Consider the following 22901-nt stretch of genomic DNA (forward strand, 5'->3'; position numbering starts at 1 on the left):
ATAAATATTTATACTTTATAAATAAATATAATGTTTTCTTTGGTTTTGATCGAATATCCATGTTTGTCTTAAACATTTTTATCCTTATACCGTAAGTATGCATGGTGTCCAAAGATTTTTGACCGGCAGTGTATGTATGTATATATGTGCTTTAAGAGATAGATACAATTGAAATGTCTGAAAGCAAGTAGATTGAATGGAATAGAAAGATCGAACATCAGTCGTCCTAATGACATCCCGTAATTTCAAAGGCTCTTTTGTCAAGGAAGAAGGAGAACATCGCATTTAGGTATCATTGGTATTTGAAGGGTTTTAAGAGGACGCGAAGACAAGCAAAATTATCCGCGTCATTTGTTTCCAGTAAATTTTCGCGTATCACAAAAAATAGTCAGTAAATTCATCTATAAAAAATTTTGATTAAAAAAAAAGATTCAAAATTCCTCAAAAATATGAGATAAATTTTATCACTACTCTCGCAGTCGGATCTTAAGAATGATACAATATTTATTACATTATTAGAAAATAATTCAAATCATATTAATTAATAAATTGTTATGATTTAACAAGCTAAATTGTTTCGCGCTTTTCTCATTTGTCCGTAATGTCGAACGTTCTTTCACCAATAGTTTTTTTTATTGTTTTCTCGTACCTTTTTGTTCTTCTTTTTCACTTCGCCGAAAGTCGAAACAGCGCGCGAGTGCAAGCTTTTTTATTTCCTGGCACGAATCGGAATTCGTTCCCGTCGCTGCGACGGCGGCGGTCGGGAACAAGACGCTTCCTTCGTCTGGAGCGACACTCGAGGAACCCCTAAAGATAGCGACACCCCGCCACGTGTCGACTAGCAGACTTCCGACCGTTTCGTCATCTCAACGGACACTTTCCGCGAAATTTGCGGTGATTTTAGTGCGCCAGCAGTCCGCGAAATTACGTCCACGCTGCTTCTTTTCGTATTTTAAGCGTGAGAAATGCTCATTAAATTAAGAAAATGAGATTGATGATTAGCAATTCCTATGTTATAAAAATCCGTTGAATGAATAGGTTCTGTATATATGAATGGGTTCGGTATATAAAGAAATATATATCTAGTTAAATGTGAAATGTATAATAAACAGAAATACAAAATGTGCATTGCTAAAAAAATAAACAGATTCCTCCAAAATAGATTGTTAAAAAATAAGTCCTTAAAAATATAAATTTAAAATTTACTTAAATGTAATCGAACAATCAACAATTATTCTTGAGATTATTTTTTATATAGACATAAAGAGAATAGAGATTTAGTAACTTTTTATTTTGAATTATTCAAATCTTTCTTTATCTTTAATTTAATAGTTTATTCGTAAACGTAATTAAAGCAAAAACATTTTTTTAATTATTATTGAAATTATTATTTTTAAAATTATTTTATATTATTTAGAATTAATTTGTTGTATTATATATATTTATATATATATTATTCATATATACATTATTTATATACGTTAACAGAAAAATTTCTCTAACAAAAAAGTACTTAAATCCTTAAATATTAACGTAATTATTCTAAATACAACACCAATCGCGATATAATTTAATAGCAAGCTGAGCTTGATTCTAATTAATTTCTCGGGCCACATAAATACCTATTCTCCTACATAAGTTTGCATATGTACTATGTTTAGCTGGTACGTTTATGTACACTATATTACATTTACATTTTGCGTAACATGATATATAGTAAACCTCTGTAAACCCTATATAGTCTTTCCCGATCTTGCAGCCTATAATTTACATTTACGGCCGTGCAACATAACGATCTAAAAAGAATATTTAACGCGAAATAACTAACCGTGACTCGACATGCGAATGAACGTTTATGTCTTACTAATTTCCATAGATTTATGATCTTTCACCTCTTTCTTGGCCTTTGCATTCTCTTCTGAAAATTATCCGCAATCTTTATATTCTATCTATAAAGTTATTCGACAAAATTATACTTTAATAACATTAAGGCTAAGAAGCTAGCATTTGTCAAATTTTTATTCGCAAATAAATCAATTGCCAAAAAAATATAATATATTAATGTGTATTTAAGGATGAATATTTTTTTAACCTTTTTGGTAATAAAGTCATATTATTGTTTAGGTGAAATTAAAATTTCGCGTTTATTATTCTTACCAGTTTTTTATCCGACTTTTTGGTCAATGTATGTTTGTTAGACAGAAAAAGTAATAAAAGACAATTAATACATAAGTGAAAAGATAACAAAACAAAACTAGTTTTATGAAAAGGTACGAAAAATATTTTTCTTCCGCAATTTCAAGTACGCTGAATGTTTTTCAGCACCAGGTTACCACAATTTTTTTCCCGTTATATAATATACAGATAAATCAACACAGATACTGATAAGTGCAAATAAGCACTTCATATTTGCACGCACACATATATCCGTTATACGCAACGAATATTCTGGAATTATATATAGTGCACGTTTTATCCTCGTTACGATAACGATCTCGTGTCGCAAAATAATTTCCACTTTGATTCGCTCGCGTTTTCGCGCTCGTTAGCAGCGTGTAAAGAGAAAAGAAAAGATTTAACCGTGATTTCTATCAACATGCGACTCAATAAATTGTCGTACTAGTCAACGAATCAATCGAGAAAAAGAAAGAGAGAAAAAGAAAGAGAATTATCACTTCGTAATATCGGCGCCGCATGCACGATCTGATAATGCGTACTTACTGAACTATTTCTCATTAGGTCGGTTGGCAAGTAATCACGGTAATGTGCATAAATTAACAGCCTGGCGCACGAGAACGTAGAGTCGTTGTAAATTTGCGAACACGTAGGTTAAATTCAATGTGGATATATTAGATTTTCGGCATTCAATTCGGCGAGCAAATCAAAAACGTATAGATTTTCTTTTTTTAACGGAAATATAGATTTTCATAAATTTCTTAACAAAGAAAATAGCATTTTGCTTCATATATTATTGATTAACAAGATTAAATCGATAACTACATCTGATAACATGTAAACTTTATATGTAAGATTTTGTTAAAGACAAGTTTTTGAGGGAAAGAATATTTTTCTAATTATAATTTTCATTTTATGAATAATTATTTTTTATTCATTTAATATTGTTCAACAATTTCTTTTCTCTGTTGCAGCAAAATTATCTTATGAAATTCGGTTACTTACCTCAGACTGATTTGGAAACAGGAAATCTGCGGATGGAAGGCCAACTCAGGGATGCTATCAAAAATCTTCAGGTAAGTAAAATTACGATATAAAGAGAGATAAGATTTCATCTCGTCGTAAGATATACAAATGAGAAATCGTGTAGTAATTTAACACCTCCGTTCTTGTAGAAAAAAATACTATTGAATTAATAGAAAAACTATTGGAACGCGAATAGTGGACAATATTGGATTCGAATGGTTTTCCAATTATTATTTCCAATCGTTTCCATTTTTTTGTGAGTCCAATAATATTTTTCCAAACAGGCAATTTTTATTTTTTTAAATAAACTGCTTTTTTTCTGCTTCTATATGTTGCACAGAATTTTCTATGCAATTTGTTTATACAATTTTAGAATTTTAATTGAAATGTTTTACTTAGTTCTCCATTTTATACATATAATTTAATTAACTTCTGTAATTTGGCTTACATTAACTCTTATTTTCGTTGCAATTTACGTAATATAACATTTTAAAGTAACAAAAATTTATATCAAATCGTAGGATTTACACCAATAGAGTGAATTTCTTTATTTTTTCATCTTGAAAACGTTATTCATCGATTCCCCGGAAGTTGTCGCGAATCGATAGGAATTCTGTCGAAAGAAATAGAAAAATGGAGCACAAATGTCCTAAGGGATTTCGTCAAATGCTGCCATACATCCTTCTTATTCTCGATTCATATGTAAATCTTCATTGAGCGAACGCGCGAAATCGGAATTCTTACTATTTTTCTCTCGCAAATGTCTGCATTCCTAATCATTGTCTGAGAGCAATAGGGCTGGATGGATTGCTGATCGAAGGGATCAAACTCAAACGCGAGATGAAACGCATTGGAATGCTTTGCATATTCTAATCTCAGATCTAAAGCTCGGGTTCCATCTGTAGACTACGTCTCTCGATGGTTTTATCGATAATCACGTTTGTCAGATTCCGGACGCGTTTCTAGTTGAAATGTTCGAAAGCGTTTATCTCTGTTCAAAATGATAAAAAAGATCTTCTTAAACTAGAGGAAGCGATTATATCTTCCGAGAAAAAATGCGCAAATGATAAAAGGGAATATTTATCGTTTAAAACGCTTATCATTTAAACGGAGATATTGATTCAAACGATGCGATTATAATTCGATACTTTTATTAAAAAATGTTATATTAAATTTTATATGTACAGAACAAATAAAAAGAAAGTATTTGTGTCTTTAATATAAGTATTTTATATATTTTTATTTTGATTTATAATATATATTTTTATAGAAAATATAGAAGAAGTAATTATTAAAAGGATAATTGGTATTATTGTAAATAATTATATTTACAATGCCCAGCGTTTTTTATTTTTTTAAATATTATGATTACATAATTTATGAAATAAATGGAATTTTCAATTTGTGATATTTTTTACGATACTTAAAATAAAATTTCAGTTTTATGATTAAGTACGTTAAATTCGCATGAATCGTGTATCTTTTCAATTTTCAGAAATTCGGTGGTATTCCCGTGACGGGGGAGATTGACGAGGCAACAAAGAAGTTAATGAAGGCCAGGAGATGCGGAGTATCGGATCATCCAGATCCCAGATTCGTCAAGACAAGGCATAAGCGTTTCACCATCCATGGACAACAATGGCCGTATCGAAATCTCACCTGGAGGTAAATATACCTTATTACATCAACGAAATACAGTAATTTTAATACAATTACTGAGAATAGTAAAATATGGCATAAACCAGATGTATAAAATAAGACGAGATTTGACAAAAACTCCATCTTTTTAAAAATATATATTAAAAAAATATTATAATTAAATATTTTATATTAATATATTATTATATATCTCAATTTTTATCCGAGAAAATTGAGAACAAAGTCATGCAGTTTACCTTCGGTTGAAAATCGTTACTCAAGAATCCGTATAATTTCATCGACGAGGACGCGTTCGCGGATGAGTTGCAAGTCACGCGTTGTCGAGATGCGGCACGGCGGTGCGATTTTCACGGCAACGAAAACTGGTGGACGGATTTATTCGCGGCTCGTCGAGGAGAACGATAATAATATCCCCCGCGCTTCTCGACGCGACGATAATTCATCTGTGGGGTACCTGTTGGTCTGAGTCGCTCTAAACAGGATGTCTGGCCCCTTAATTGCGAGCTTCCTTGTGTCGGGACCTCGCCCCGCATTAACGCACTAACCCGACTCGGAAATGCCATTGACATTGTTGGTACTCGGCCAACAGGCGAAGGTTCTGAGACCCCTCGCAAATTGTAGAACGGTGAAAATACTGCAAAAGCATTTTCTTGAAAAGATTAGACACGCTTTAGATGCGAAGACGGTATTTGCACGCTCTTCTTGACACGCAAGTCTCCGCTATCGGAACATGTTGTGAATTTTAATACTTGAGCCTTTGAAAGCCTATATGATACCTTTTATTTTCAACATATAATACTTTTTCTGTTTAATTTTTTAAATAAAATGTTTCCTCAGAAGTATGTCTATGCAAAAAATATATCAATTCATTTCGATAAGTATTTATGTATTATCAATGTTTATGAGATTTCTGTGTGAGAAGTAGATATATAAAAATAAGATATAACATTTTCTTATTTACTCTTTATATGCAATTAAAGAATTTGAAAAAGAAACTAGTATATATTCTGATTAGTTAATGATCAGAACATATATTTACTCTTAGTGATTTAAATTTATTAATAAATACAGTGTTATTTTCTGTATTATTCATGGTTGAGCTTGAAGAGTCAATTAATTTTAATATTTGCGAATATGTATTGAATGTCAACGATAAAACAGATCTCTGTTGACTTGAATCATGCCGGTATCACAGAAAACTAACAGATTCGCGTTGATACGAAGAATAGCTGCAATATCGGCTTTACTTTGATGCGTCATGTGGCACCCTCTAGCAATCAATTGATAGACGTGACTTTATTGATTTATAATTAAACAAGCGTTAATTAAACAAAGTATTAAATTAGGAAATAATTCACATTTACATTCATTTGTCGGAATAATTTGTGTCGTATTTATTGCGTAATGATTGCGACATTTTATTTTATTTTTACACAAGCTTAGCTTATAAAATTATAATTTTTTTATTGATATAAATATTATTTGTGTTTAACTAATGTTGTCGCTTAATTATTTTTTGATAATTATACGTTTTGAAATATTACAGAAGATAGAATAATATAGGAAAATTAAAATAATATGTAGAAAACATATATTTTTAACGATTTCAATTTATGATACATGCATTACACAGATTGCACATTTATGCCAATATATTTTTACTTTTTATCGTGTTTACGTATATCACTTTGCAAGCTTGTGCAAATTTTTAATGAACATCATAAATGTCCTGAAACTTTAAATTCGTTAGACTATATTTAGCAGAAAAAAGATACATATTATCAACGAACAAACAAAATATGTTAAAGTCGACAGAATTGCTTGTTTTTCTTACGGCTCGTAATTTATTATCGTTATTATTCTCTTTAATTAACTGTGCATCGTTTAAAGTGCATTTACGTACTCCCGAGTTGCAACTTTGTGACTGTTGCTATCTGGTACGATATTTAGCGTAGTCACTAATATTCATGTATGCTAATTAGCTCGAATCATACGGTGAGCCCATTAATTAACCACCTTAATGAATCGGATCTTCCGTCGGCAGCGAGAAAGACCACGAAAAACATCTCCGTAATTTTCACTCTCGTCGGGAAATTCTACGGCGACCGAACCCAAATTAAAGTGCGTAACGACATGGATTGAACAGATCGAGCAATTAACTTCGTTATCCGGTTATCATGCTACAATTCCCTCACGAATTCAGTGAATCCATGCAAAAAGGCCAAAGCCGAACAACCAGCCCTTTGTGTACAATTTCGATGGGGGCAAATTTGACAGATTTTCGCGCGTGTCGAAAACGAGGGTTCGTTTGCCTTCCTAACTAGGCTCTATTTGTTCCTTCCGGTGCGCTTGGTATCAAAGGAGGATACGAGTTTTTTTATGGAGAGAATTTTTGCGAGACTCTGTGCATTAAAAATGCCATTTTACAATAATTCGTATTTTTATTTTATTTTTATCTTTTGTATTTTTATTTCATTTTTAAATACATTTCTTTATATAAAAGTGTTACTTCGTGCATTTAATAATCCATATCGCGGTTTGTCTTGAAAATTTTATCCTCGGTCTGATGAAGCTTTTTTTTGAAAATAAATCTTTGTAGTAAAAATATTTATATTTTGTCGCTTCTTAAACATAATTATTTTAGCTCTATAAAGTTGGCAGGACCAAATCAGCAGAATCAAATCGGACTTATCGGAATTTTTAGTACCCATTTTGTACTAAATTGTACCATCAATAATAATTTTGTGCCAGGAGGCACAAGGAATGTCTCCAGGAGGAAAGAAGAGGAAGAAAGATGAACTGGTGCAAAAGTTCAGCCAAAAAAAACAGGTCTATGATATACAATTGTTTTTGGTGGTACAAAATGGTACAAATTCAATCCTATTGATTTCTGATATTATTTTTATTTTTTTCTTTTTTTTTTAATTGGTCCTGCCAGCTTAATATTAAGCTAGCAGCGCCACGATTTTCTTGGAAATGGCACATAGTATAAAATTATTATTGATGGTACAATTTAGTACAAAATGGGTACTAAAAATTCCAATAGGTCCGATTTGATTCTGCTGATTTGGTCCTGCCAACTTTATAGAGCTAATTATTTTTATGATTAGCAGAAATTATTTTTTTTTATTTGCAATTAAGTGCGATTTTAAGTGTGGGATTACGGGAAAGAATTAGAGTAGAGACAAGCTCTGTGTCTTAATGGAGAATGTGGCGTAAGAAATTAACGGCGACGGCACTTCCGCTAATTTTCTTTACGATCTTTCGAGCGAGTAACTCGTTGAAATTAACGTCTTTGGAGTTTCGAACGTGAATTTTATATTCCTTCGTTCCCATAAATTTCATTTCCCTTTGCTAAATTTTATTTAAGTAAACTACTTGAAAGTTATAATTCAGAACAAATTTTTAATAAACAAATAATATCAAAAGGCTACGAACCAAGCTGGATGATTTTTTCTAAAAGTTTTTTATAAACAACGGATCAAGATTGATAACATAATGTATAAACAATAATTAAGCACAAACAACATAAATAAGTAAGGAATATGATATTAAAGATTATCGATAATAGATAAGTTATTTTACATTACGAATTATAACAAATAAATAATATTAATCAGAGATTAATCTCTTTTTTACTCAGTGAGAGCTCAGTGAGCGGTCGTCGCTTCTGAATGCACCCATTATTAATAAAACAACTGCCATTAATACTCCCATCAATACTCCCCGATACAAAAAAATTACTTAGAATATAGAAAAGCGCTTCATGCCTCTTGTAGTAACTGTAGTTTATTGTTTTAGTGTCAAAAATATGACTATAAAGTTCAACTTTATGTATTCTAACCCATATTAACGGAAAGTCTTGCAGCTAAGGAACTCAGATTTTTAATATTTATATGTATAAATCACCGAATATAATGCAAGAAAGATATTTAATAATTTTTTTTATGGAAACATCCAAGCCTTATTAATTTTTTTATAACATTTTTTCATACTTTATTATATCATATTTGAAAAAAATTACATGTTTTGAAATATTGAAAATTTCATAATATTATAATACTTAAAAAATAATAACTGTTAGTGTGTGTTGTGTGACGAATATTTTATATGCCGGACTCTCGTGATATGGGACTGTTGCAATATGAGAATTTGTATGTGATTTAGAATTCTGGACAAAAGGAAATGTTGTAGTATTGGCTTAAGAACTGTCACTGTTTACAGGACATGAATGTTTCCACGGTTGACTACGTGAGCCGCGAAAGCATAGTTGGATTCATTGTCGTCTTGTACGCGACGGTTTGTATAGTCAACTGGACTTTGAGGAGATAAAGATAAATCCCTAAAGCGCTGAAAGTCAGAAGTTGATCCATCGTGTTTGTCTTTGCGATATATATCAGGGAAAAGTCGCTCTATAAAATCGGGAGGATACGTATTTTCAGCATGGTATCAAAACGTTTCGCTCGATCGCATTGGAATCTTAAGTAAAAGAATAAAAAGGAATAAGAACACTGTTGATTTTACCTGTAGAATACATCCGTGATGTAATGAGTGAAAAAATTGCTATTTTTATCAGTTATATTATTGATATATTACGAAAGAAATTACTTTATTAATTGTATTAAATTAATTTTTCTTTCTAATTATTATAGGACATAAAATAATTTTTAAATAAAATGTACGAATTTTAATTAGAAATACAGATACACATATGGAAAAAACATATATTTATTTATTGGATGGAATATAAAAGAAATGAAATACATCAGTTGTCTATTCTGTTTGAGAATTATACAATATTTTAAGTAGATACTAAAAGCCTAACTTTGCTTTCCGCTGTTTTAAAAAATATAAAGCTTCTACAACTTCTGCTTTTTATACATCGAAATAATTAGTGCGACTCCATTATTGTTGCTACGCCGTAAAAATATTTAAGACTCAAGAGTCTTAAATAAATATTTTTCTAATGATAGTCGTAAACAAGAAGTTCACGAATTATTTAATCGGAAACATCCGTGAATTTTTCAAATAAAAATCGATCAAATAATAGCAACGTAAAAAGTATTGACACGGCATTATACGTTCCCCAAGTGACAGGAAGTTAGCTTTTTTGTGAAAAGGTCAAAGATTGGTTTGATATTTTTACCTCCGTTTCTTTATTTATTTCTATTTTTCTTTTTATTTCGCTTTCCTCTTTTCTCCATTTAATTTTATTCAATATCGAATGCCAAACTTCGAAGTCGAATGCATAAAAGAAGGCGACCCAACAACTGGAGAGTATGGAAAATTTCGTAGCCAGACGCCGGGAGCAAAATTAACCGAGTTAGTGGAAATCTCGGCCCTTCTTGAAGAGCTTTCTTTTCCACAGATTTTTCGTAATGTGCAATTTTGTGTAATGGAATATTCAACGTTGCAAAGAACGAACGGACGTCCGTTGAAAAATTTATAAATTTTCATTTTTTGCCAATTCTTTTCTAAAAAGATTTAAATGATATTACTACTTATGAAATTTATACTATACGTTTATAAGTTTAATTTATTTAATCCAATCAAAACGTCTTTGTCGTATTAAGATATTTTCTCTCATATTTTATTAGTGTCCATAAAGTGCTTTGTGACAGAACCGCTATATTAAGTCACTTCTTAACAAAAGCTCCGTATGATTCCCTACATTTGAAATATTACGCGCATTATGTTGAAATGGTAGTTCATTCTGCCCGCAGCAAGCGAAACATTTTCGCGTATTTTACACGGATGTGGCGAAATTCACTAGCCAGAAACTGGAGCAGTGTCGTTTTATGGCGTTTCCCTCGTGTGCTGTTGCCGGAAGAAAGAGTGCCCGTAGTGCAAATTGAATCGGAAATACATATGTGAGAAAATTTTTGCGCGAGTCTTCTCGAGATTGAAGCTATCAATCAAAGCAGCAATTGATATAAAAATATGACGTGTTCCATTTAAAGACACATCAACTTTTGCAATTCGCACGAGATATGCATCTCTATTACAGAAATTGCAAAGGCATGCTCGGCAATTTTTCATAGATGTTCCCATTACAATCAAAATAAAGTAAATAATAGAAGAAAAAGAAAGTCAATATATAAACGAAATTAATTTGCCGAAGAATAGATTAATATATATATATATTTTATTTCAATATGAATATATATGCTATGTCAAGAAATATATATGAATATATAAAATTAATATATAATTATAATATAATTTAACGCATTTTTTATGTGTACCTTTACATCTTCATTATATTGAGAAGTATAAGTGAATTTGATTTTTAGTTTCAGGATATTACTAATTATCGCTAGGATATTTGAAATCAAAAGAGAACATCTTGTCGATATTGGTAATTCGGATATGGTCAAGAGATTACCGAATAATAGGCTCATTAGGAAAACAATGGGTATAGCGCAATTTCCGTTCTACTCACAATCAGTATTTTTCGTCTCATTTCTCTGAATCTTGCTTTTTACCGCCATCCAGTTAATGGTTGTCTAACTTGTTTGCAAAAAAAAAACACAGAAATAATCATTACATAAATTTTTATATTAGATATTCTTTTTATTCTTATTGTGTAGTGCGATATTTGCGACATTTTTTTGCGATAAAACTGAATCATGCATTTATAAATTAAAAAATTTGTATTACAAAGACGCTGTTTTATTCATTTCTTTTTCTTCTACGAAGAGTTTGGAATTTTATAAGCTTACTTAATTTATTAATTTAATGATTTTTCCATTAATTTAAAAATTAGGAGAAAAACATTATAAAGTAGGAAAAAATTATATTTTTAAGTTATTGTAAATTAATTCTTTTAGTAATATTTCCAGTATAAATCCGCGTTGAATTTTGAAATTACATAATTAAAAGTCTGTGCAAAAACCTTTTTTCTTTTGCGGATTTTCTCGAAAAAGATACATTTTTATTTTGCTACTGCAGTTTGATATTTATACGTGGAAAATGGTAGGTATTCTTTCGAGGTCAGATGTCAACATTTTTAAAGGGCAATTGGGCGATCCATACATCTACTCACAAAGGGCGGCGTTCTATACACATGGTTTCATTTCAAATTGATGAGTTCGGATCGACCACGTATTTTCTTGTCAGCGAGAATATTTTTCTTGATATCCGACCCGGGAAAAATCAACGTGCACAATATTCTGCACAATATTCGCGGATTATGCTGCGCGCTTCACTCGTGGTCCAGATTTTACGACTCTTGGATATATGAATATGATTACACTCACTTGCACGAAAAAATTTATGGCTATTATTCGCGCCGCTTGAATTATTTACAGTCCGCGCGAAAATTTGCGAATACGTCGACGTAATATTGGAGCTCTCATTATTCTAGCGACTAGAATTTGTGATTCACTTGAATTTCGACGACTACATTTTTTATGATATGTTGAAAAATTTTCATTTAATAATTACTAATATTGTAAAAAAATGGAAGAAAGTGGCATGATTTTAAATTACTTTTATTTTAAACTTAATATTTATAATACATAAGTTTTTTTAATACAAAATATTAACAAAGAAAAATCATTAAAGATTGTCCGAGGGCAAAAAACAAAAAGTATACCTTTTAAAAAAAATTTTAAAGTATTAAAATACTTAATATTTTGTTTTAAGAAAAAAGGCAGCAGAATCTTTTTATAAAAACGATTATCAATTTTTGTTTTTCTGGATTTATAAATTATACATATAAATTTTTCTTTTTTGGGTGTAGACATTTCTTAAAAAATTGTAAATAAGTGACTTATTAACTTTTATTCATTCATTTATATTACAGCACACAGATTTATATAAGAGAATTGTATAGTGAAATCTAATTTCCAAAAATACTTTGACCTGTATTTTATCACAAGAAAAGCAACTGTACTCTCTAAATCTGAATCAGTGGATAATCATTGGATGGAACATTCTTTCTTTTTTAGTCGAACTTCACTGATTATCAGTGCCAAGTATGCCACTGGGTAATTAGTGACTATCCACTGATTCAGATTTAGAGAGTACATTTTTGAAGATAAGATAGACATGCATACGTACACTGTAATCTTGGAAAAGTTAAGACAAAATAATTATGAGTATTTTCAATTTACCGGCAAGAAAGAAGGATAATGTAGGGTAAAACCAGGGATTATGGCTACTAATATAGAATAGTGGCTTATTTTTTAAACAAAGCATTGCAATCTGGCGGCAATCGCTGAAAATTATTGCAACTGTTACCAAACATGTCATAACAAGCAATGAACTCGGTCCGACCAACCGTTTTGCTACAATTAACATTTATTCATTTTCGTTACGTCAGGAGATCCGGCAGCTTTTTCTAAAAAGTATTCTCACAAACTGAAGGTAAGTTTTTTTTAATGCTTATATTGCACAAACGCTTTTAATAATGTTGCATGAACATTATGCAGATTAATTGTTATTTCAAACTTGTTTATTGCTACGGAAAGACTTTGTTTGTTACCTATATGATGACATGCAGGTAATGTGGAATATATCGAGAGTTGAGAATATAATTTTTTGATTCTTCTTGTGAATAATGTTTATTTTAGATACTAATATTTATTGTACGTCATAATTTAATTTGATTCAAGATTTCATTGTATTCTTTATTGTCCATGCGTAATAACGTTCAATGATGCTATTATATTTTCTATGTTATTGTACAATAAAAATATGAACAGTTTTCTATTTTTCTTGATCAGTTTACATAAATAAACAAATTTGGACTTTATTTATTGTGTTATTTATTACTATGGTCAAAATTTCATCGATATTCCATATTACATCCCATTTTTTAGACCCCCCATTTTCTCACTTTTGACTTTTTTGTTAATATTGACGTTAGGCTTACATTTTGGCGACTTTCATTTATTGCATGTTGTAGCTAACATATTCCTCAAGAGTTCTGTGTAAATTTAAAGTCTTCATATGCATTTATATCGGAGCAATGTTAATTTAAAAAAAGCTATTCCATAATCCCTGCTTTTACCCTACGTTCATCATAAATACGTTTTCTCTTTCTTTTTTTTCATATTTTTTTAGATGTTTTCTGAATACGCGGATGAATAAGAGAAAATGTTTTATCCTTGCGCTGATTTGTCTTTCGTTTTTTTTATGGTCGTGTTAGATTTAATTTTTATTATTTTGTATCTTTTTCTGTTGTCTTCTTTTTAGATAAGATTAAAGACTCACAAAAAGTAAAATATCTTGAATCAAAATTTCGCATAAAAATTTTGAAATCTTGTATTAAATCTTAGAAATCTTGTATTGAAATATTAAAATCTTGAAATTTGAGAAGATTTGATTGACATTAAATCAAAATTATCAGGATAACGATGAGATAATATATAACATCTAGATACGTGTTTATCAGAGGTTTCACTACTTATTCATGGTATCTTGATATGAATAAAACATCAAATACGAAATGCTGATTTCGACAGCGTATCGAACAATGGCCGTCTTACCTGATGAATTCCGTAACAAACGACTGGGTTCTGTTGTCCATAAAATAAAGCGTTGATCTTCGACGCATGTTATCCTACAACTCAAATATCATGTCGACATATCGCGCGTATTTATGTCCGCGAGAATAAACTGCACGATTATATATTTTTGTAATGAAAATAAGAATATTTTATTTCAAAAACGTTTTTGAATTTTATTGAGTTGGAAAACAGGTAGAGATACATTTAAAAGGAAGTTATAAATGCAAAAATTGACTGAAAAAATAGCACATAAAAATAAAAAAGATAATACAGTAATAAAATAGTGAAGATTATAATAAAAAACATAAAAAGTATGTACGTATAAAACAATTTTTAAATAACTGTTTAATCTGTTTATTGTAAAAGTCCATCTCTTAAAAAAGTTTATATTTTGAATTTTAAGCTTTAAGCTTTAATTTTAACGTTTATAGCATTTATGTAGATATATAATGGACAATTTCGATATTTTTATTATCTAATTCTTTTTAGAAAATAATTATAACAATTAGTATTATTTTTGTTAAGAGTCTAATGCTCTTCAGGATTCTCTGCTTAATTTTAACGCCAGTCTGCTTCGCTAATTTCAAGTCGATTCTCCTAAGCTATAATTACGTAGAAACCAAATACGAGCGTGGATGTTAGTTAAATGAATTAAGGATAAGTGTTGTTTAAGGAGTCTTGCCAGTGTACTGTTTTAAATGTTCTCTCATTTTCGCGCGTTTGAGCGAAAGTTTTTCTGTGAAACTTCTGCCACGGTAATTAAAAACTCGCGGAAAATAGAGGTCAAGTCTCGAGTAAGTGCGCTAATTGACCCGACTTCGTGATGGACAATCGTGTTTTACTCACTGGGACATAAAGTTTTCGACTTTTGTTTTCTCAGGACGAGTCTTACGAGTTTCTCGTTCCGAGAGAGATACGGATTCAATAATGGGTTGAATGTGTATGCATTAATAAACGAGTTCCAGGTTTTAATTTTTTAAAAGTTGATAGATTATTTTTGTAATTTTATGATCACTCGTTTTTTAAAGATCTGCGCATTAGCAATTAATTACAAATAATAATTTCTATGTAAATGTAAAATGCTCATGATTTTTTTTATTTTATTATTTAGTTGTTTTATTTATTTTATTCTGGCAATCACGGCGAATGTTTAAAGAGAAAAAAATTTTCAAGTTTTCTACTTAGAAACTTCGAGATTTAAAATCTCTGTATTATAGATTTTGAGGGCCAATTTAATTCCCGTAATTGCACCGCGATGACTAGATAATTATTATAAGCGATCGGAAAATAGATTATGGCCAAAACAGCCATAATGATAGCCGCCAGACTCAATAATTTGAATTTCAGCAATCGGAGCCTCGAGCACGTTGGTCATCGATTCTCATTAATCACTCATTAACATCGTTCGCAAATTTCAATTAATCTACTTTTGGTCATAAATTCCAATGAATTTTATGGGAACTGTGTTATTTCCATATAATTCTTTTTTATTATAATAAAATGAAAAGAATCTTAAGAAATAATAGGTACTGTACAGAACAAATATACAATGATGAAAAAATTTCTCCTTAAGCAGTTTATTTCCGAGAAACTTTTACATCACAACAATAAATTTTTTAATATATAATTTGTTTTTTATTTAAAATTTCTCTTCATATTAGAGACTGTTCAAAATAATTTCCAATTGGAAATGCTCGAAATGGGATGAATTAAATGCGAAATGGAAATGAGATACTTCATAGGATACAGCAAAAGTATATAGTGAGGCCAAGAGTCGATTTCCTGCGGACAATGGGGTCGTCGGAGGTTCAGCGAGAAGTGAGAAATACGTGAGGAGATGGCAGTCGTTATGTGCCTTGTTAAATTTGATAGAAAACGAGGCACGAGTACGAAATTACCGCTCGCAGTGGATTGGATTCTGTGTGTGGAAAATTGAAATAACAGCGTTGATAACCAAACATTTCGTTGCAATACTATGATTCTGATGTGCCATTGACTTTGATATGCCATACCATCTTATATAAAAATTTGGTAGTATTTTTTACAATATATAGCCAGTCCAGTGTTTATTTCCTTTCGTTAATATGACTAGCCGTTATATACAAGTTGTTTTTCTATTAAAAAACATAGAAATAGTATTAAGCAATTGATTTGTAGGTTAAATTAATAAAGATATTATGTAATTAAAAAATTGGATAATTATAAAAATAAATGTGCGTATAATTTGCTAAAAGAAATTTAATTACGCGTTAAGATAACGAGTTTAGTTGTTCAGTTAATATCTTTTTATTTTCCACGAAGATACAAGATTAAAGTTTGCAAAATCCAAAAGAGGGATCATTGATCTAGCAAGACATATGAGAGAGGTCGAAAGTAAAAAGAAAAAGAGAGATGAGCAAGGTGCGCGTAAGTGCGATAAAAAGGAAACGAGAAAGTGGCAGCCATACTGATGAGAGTTGAATATATCGTCGCCCGGAGGATGATGAACCCTTTAAAATCTGACAATTTCTGACGGCTGTGCGCCATCGTGACTTGAAAATTAATAGATAAAAAAAAATGAAAGAGCATAATTTTTAGATATAATTCGGCTGTTGCCAACAGAAAATTGGAATAAAGAGAAAGAAAAATAAAAATTCCTTCTAATAAGATAAAAAAAAGTATCACAAGTAAATGTATTGAAATACAGAAAGAAGAATTTATTATAATATTGAATGAAAAGCAATTATAGTGACACATTACAAGGTATTACCGGTATTATTATCGCACTTGTGGACTTTGCAGATTTAACTGTTATCACCAATACCTACAATGTGTGATTGTACTCTTCACATAAAAGAATATCTTGAAGATTTTGTGCTCTTTCAAAAACTCTCGCCCCTCATGTGATTCAACTATGTGTCTATAGGATAATAAACCATTATGTAACGATTAACGGCCATTAACACATTGCAGAGCAGTATATCAGCTGCGAGAAGCAGTGTGTCAGTACAGGAGTTGAAAAGGAATCCTCTTGAGAGAGGGGAAAGGTGTTCGTCTCTTGTGTGTCCTGCGGGCCAGCCACAATAATCTCTATTGTTTGTGACAATTAAATCTCGTCGTTTTGCCGGAAAATCCTACTGTAAGAATTGGAGTCTCTCTCTCTTTCTCTCTTTTACTTTCTCTCTCTCTCTCTCTTTCTCTCCTCTTTTCCGTGTGGATGGATTACGTCTCTCGATCGCGCGCGACATATGATTGGCCGCCATTGTCCATAGGGTTCATGGCGATCCTGAACAAAGGACTCGTCGTCGACAGTCTGTCATGGTGCTCCATTGTCTTCCGTTAGTTTGCGTTATCCGCGAGAGGTTGGTTTGCGTTGTGCAAACTTCGACCCTTGACACGAACTCTCTGTCCCTCTCTGTCTGCCCCCCCCATCTCTCTCCCTCTCTTTCTCTCTATCTTTGTTTATCTCTTTTGGTGCATTTTACTGCATCCTGTTTCTCCTGTTCTCTCCCTTTAGTCAGTATTTCGCTCGTACCGATCCTATACACGGTTTTTCTGCATTTCACCGACCGACGACCAACGGCAACTCAATTAAGCTGAGCTGACTTAATGCGATTATTACAAATTCTCCAAGGACTAAAATGAATTTGAAAGCGCTAGTCATCCATTACAAGATTGAGAAAAATAAATATACTTCGCTATGGTATGAGAGATAACTACATAGTTCTAAAATTTTATCTAATTGTAAGTTAAAGGAATTTTATCTAAATCTATTTTTCAATTTTTTAAATACCTATTTATACATTAATAAAATTAAATATAAAAATACACACAATTTTTTATTTATAAAATAAATTTAAATGTAACATAAAATTTTTTGTTATTAATTTTAAAATGTTAATCTCTTAAATTATAAATTCTTAAGATTGAAAAATTTTTTATTTAACAATTTTTTTTACTTTGAAAGTTTAAAATTATAAATATTTTAACTTTAAAATTACAAAAATTTTAAAAATTAAATTCATTTTTTAATTTTTTAAACTTTTGACTTTTAAAATTTGATTTCTGGAATTAAAAGTTAAAAATTTCTAAATTAAACAAATATTTTAGTGTGATTTAAATTCTAAATTTTTATTTACAATAATTTGTTTTAAATTTTAATTCTTAAAAATATTAATGAATTATTTATGTATGAAAATCAATAAATTAAAATTATGGCTTTGATTTTGAATTATGGCAATCTATTGTAGAAAAATGAGTAGAAGTATACAGTGTTTTCAATAAATTGTGCACGCTTATAGTGCGCGTCTGTTGTGTCTATAAAGGAGCAATTTCTTTCGATCGTATACATGTCGTTGCTTTCATTAAACTGGTGTCAAAGCTGGAGATTGCTGTCAAGTGAAAATGCGTACACACGTCACTTTGCTTTCGCGGTAGCGAGATGACAGTAGGATACAATAAATTTCCTTGCTTCTCTCCTTCTCCTTCTGTCGCTCTCTATATTCTCCGTCATCGTGTACTACGCTTAGTTGTTTAAGTTTGCTCCTTCGGTGGATGATTTATTAACTCTGTCACGTGACCCGGTGCAGGATGTCAGAAAGTGGAAACGTTCTTCCTGCGTTTCTCTGCGTATCAGGTCTTATCTACATGCTCCGCTTGTCGCACTGTGCACTCGCGTATAATCGTCCTTTATGCAGCTTGCGACGCAAATTTCCAATGGCGTAAGCGACAATCGTATTTGTCACTTCATTCGTTGTCGCTTACGCCATTGGATTGTTCAGCAAACGACGATTTAATTCCGATCTTGATGTGTGCATCAATTATCGATTTTAGTCAAGAATTAATATTGAAATTCTTCGACAAAATGGAACATGTGTTGTACACGGAAAAAAATTGGATAAAAAGTTTCATTCTCGCGAAAAGCTGGACGAGTATTATAAGATTGCGCAACTTACGAGTATTATAATACATTACGAAAGGAATGCATTACGAAGGGAAAGAATAGTATCATGTGTCTTCCTCTGTTTCGGAAAATTGAATATTAAAAAAAAAAAAGAAAATATATCTCTTAGCAAGAAAGATATGACATGTAATATGACAGTCTACATGACGAAATTTGATTGATCACCAACAGTTCTCGTATGTAGAGTCATATTGCAAAAGAGAGATCTTTTAAATCTGAAAAACTTTTGGAGACTAATGGCAGTATTAAAAACAGATTTAAGAAAGAGTTACTAGCTACAGTGTTTTCTCTTGAAAAATAAGTTATAAGTTACCGATTTTGAAAAGTAATATGTAACAGTTATAGTTAAAAAGTAACGTTATTTTTTAGTTAATGTTCTGTTAATTTTTCGTGACTTTTTGCTTTACTATTTTAAATACAAGGACTTATACATTTCTAAATTATTTTATTTGTTATATTAAATATTCGGTTATTTGTTATATTTATAATATTTACACTTGAAATCAAAATTATAAGATCAATATTAAGCATTCACATATCAAAAGCTCTTAACTTAGTTTTTAATACAGACATGCATTTACAAAGTGTAATGATTTTATCGAAGATAAAGATATAATCCAATTACAAAAAACAATCATTGACATGTTCATAAAGCATTTTATTTTCAGTTCATTTTATTTTCAGCATATGTCAAGGGATAAGTTTTATATAAAATAACTAAAAAGTAACTATTAAATTAATTATTAGTTACTAAAATAATGTAACTAAGTTAAGGTACAGATGGAAAGAAAGGAAAGATCGCGCGCGAAGCTCTGTTATATTATTGAAAAAAAAGTAATTCTAATCTCTCAACTTAAAATGAATTACTTTCCAATCCTTATTAAAAGATATCGATAAAAACTATGATGAACTGCAATTTATTCGTCTTCCACGTTGAAACGTGAAACGGAGAGCAATTTGTGAAAATTTGAGCGCGATACTATCGCGGATTAATTAATGTAACTCGCGATCAATCAATTTTTCGATAATATTTTATGATCACGGTACAGTGTAAAATATGTAGAATAGTTCTCCGTAACCGCGTAACAAATCGTAAATTATTAATTCAGGTCATCCCAGATTAGCGAAGCATTTAATTCTTTCGACAGTAATTGATTTTTTCCCCAGGATAACTATTGCAGCATCAATCGTCGATAAATTATAATCGTCGATAATTATACTAAAAATAAAGGATCTTTTCTTAAAGAAAAGAGAATTTGTTAATTGTAAATTGTTAACGCAATTTTGTTCTTACCTCGATCAAATTTTACTCTTGCTAATTTTATTAATCTCAGTTCAATTTACTCTCTCTTTATCTTTTTCTACTTCTAACTTTCTAAATTTCTTGGAGTGAAATCTCACTCTAAAAGAAAATACAGCCATTTTTTGAGAAAAGTGAAATATTTTTACTCTTCTTAATCTCACTTCTTTTTTTCATGAGATTTCACTCTTTTGTGGAATGAAATTTCTCTCAAAAAGAGTAAAAATTGTCACTCTTTTTCAAGAAATGAAATATTTTCACTATTCTCCAAAAATGACTGTATTTTCACTCTCTTGGAAAGCAATTTAGAGAGAAGAAAATAAATGAAGAGTCAGTGGAATCGAGATCAAAGGTAATCTACATTGGCGAAAACAGACAGAAATTCGCCAAAATATAAAATGAGATTTATGCGTATCTCGTTAATTTTCATCGGGCAATCCGTTATTCTTGTTAACGTGGAAATTTTCGCTAACGTTACCGGTTGCGAAAGAGTTTAATAGCGTCGGTGCAATATCGCGCGAAAGGGTTAATAACAACGATGTATGCGCGGCGAAAGGGAGAGTGCGAGAGATGAAGAGAATGTGTATCCCGAGAAAAGAATTATCGTCGCGGAAAAAAAGCGAGTGCAAAGGGGCGTACGAGAATATGCGACGCAACGGGCGCGTGTTTCGCCACATGTGTTTCGTATCAGTTGAGCTCGCAATGCGACAGACGAGAACCGGCGCGGTCTGTCAGCGTCGTACACAAAGAGTAGCGCAGTGGTTCGCAGTCGCGGTGCGATGTATTTTACAGAGAAAACGGCTGGAAGATGCTCTCTTCTTGCACGATTTACTTGAATTAATAATGAGCCCGATGATTACTAAACCAACTGCTCTGCAAAAGTACTATCGTGAGCCGAAAGCTGTGGATGCGAAAAAGCTTGAATGATTCATGTATCTCCAGCAGATTTCAATATCTTTTTTTCATTGAGATAAGAAAAAATTTTTATACAAAAAAAAATATATAGGTATACGAAAAATATATATACGAAATATCGAGCTCTGATAAAATAAATTCATAGATTTTTCTACTCTTTTTCTTTCTCTCTCTTGATTTTGGCACAATTTTTCCATGTGACATTCTTCGTTAACGTTTGCGGTCGGCGCTGACTGCGCGTGCAGCACATATCTCGCCGACCACACGGACTAAAAATGTTTAGTGACGATACCGTTTTATCATCTACATTCGAGTCTGTTATTTATCGTCAACGCTATCACCGACGATATCGCCAACGCCGCCCGTCGCCCTTTGCGGATGGCATCCGCCTTTCAGTAGTATCGAAGCAACACCGTAAAATACAACGCACTTGGAAAAAAATGTGTTCTTTCTCCAAAAACTTTTTAGAAGAAATATATTTTTGAAAGCATGCGATGTGCGATTGTAAATTCGCATAGAAATGTGTTAAATATTGCCGATTTGCCGATTTAGAGCCACCACACACAAAATGACATAAGCTGCATTACACTACAACATAAAGCCGCTGGACCAATGAGCATCTTATGTAAATCAACATGGCATCTTTATGTTAGATGCTTATTGGTTCAGCAAACTCATGGTTATGCAGCTTATGTAATTTTGTGTGATGACCCTTAGGGTATATCCACACAAACTTGCATAGACGCATAAACGTATGCATAAAGAAAATTGTCCAATCACAATTTACGTGCGTCTTTATAGGAGAAATGCGATTGAATAATTTTCTTTATGCATACATTTATGCGGCTGTGCAAGTTTATGTGGATATACTCTTACAGTTATTTTTCGTTTCTGGAAACAGAAAATAACGCGATAGATCAATTGTATAATTTGTTTTCAATAAGATAATTAAATGAATACTTGAGAGAGCCAATTTTGGAGAGAAAATGTCAAGAGTTTGATATTTTCGACTAGCACATAGTTATCTAAGTACACAACCTGCTGACGAAACGCCGGATGACATTTTAGGATCAGGTCGATCAATCTAAAGTAGATTACGTTTATAAAAGCAAAAGACTCTCGAAAATTCAGAATTTAGAACATTATAGAACTAAAAACATACACGATAGAATTGATCTCTTATCTACTTTTAACATTCTATTGCAATTTTTATCTTTCGTTAAACTTTTATTGTTTAAATTTACTCTTTAACGGAAGTTTCAGTTTGATGAATTTTAATAATAATATAATCGGATTTTGCGATACTCAGTAAAAGGCAGAAGGAAACGTTCTAAAAGGGATGATGAAGGATATTAAACCACAGTTATCT

General features: G+C 31.3%; 1 protein-coding gene across 1 annotated transcript in view; it reads left to right on the forward strand.

Annotated features, from left to right (window-relative positions):
- Mmp2 (Matrix metalloproteinase 2) overlaps positions 1-22901 on the forward strand; it is a 183090-nt gene that overhangs the window by 64278 nt on the left and 95911 nt on the right. The window contains exons 3-4 of the mRNA XM_018450308.1: positions 3150-3251; positions 4697-4866. Coding sequence (XP_018305810.1) covers positions 3150-3251; positions 4697-4866 — 272 coding nt within the window. The remainder of the gene's footprint in view (positions 1-3149; positions 3252-4696; positions 4867-22901) is intronic.

The sequence above is a fragment of the Mycetomoellerius zeteki genome, unplaced genomic scaffold (genome assembly GCF_001594055.1).
Source record: "Mycetomoellerius zeteki isolate Tzet28-1 unplaced genomic scaffold, Tzet1.0 scaffold106, whole genome shotgun sequence".
In the NCBI taxonomy this organism is placed as follows: domain Eukaryota; kingdom Metazoa; phylum Arthropoda; class Insecta; order Hymenoptera; family Formicidae; genus Mycetomoellerius; species Mycetomoellerius zeteki.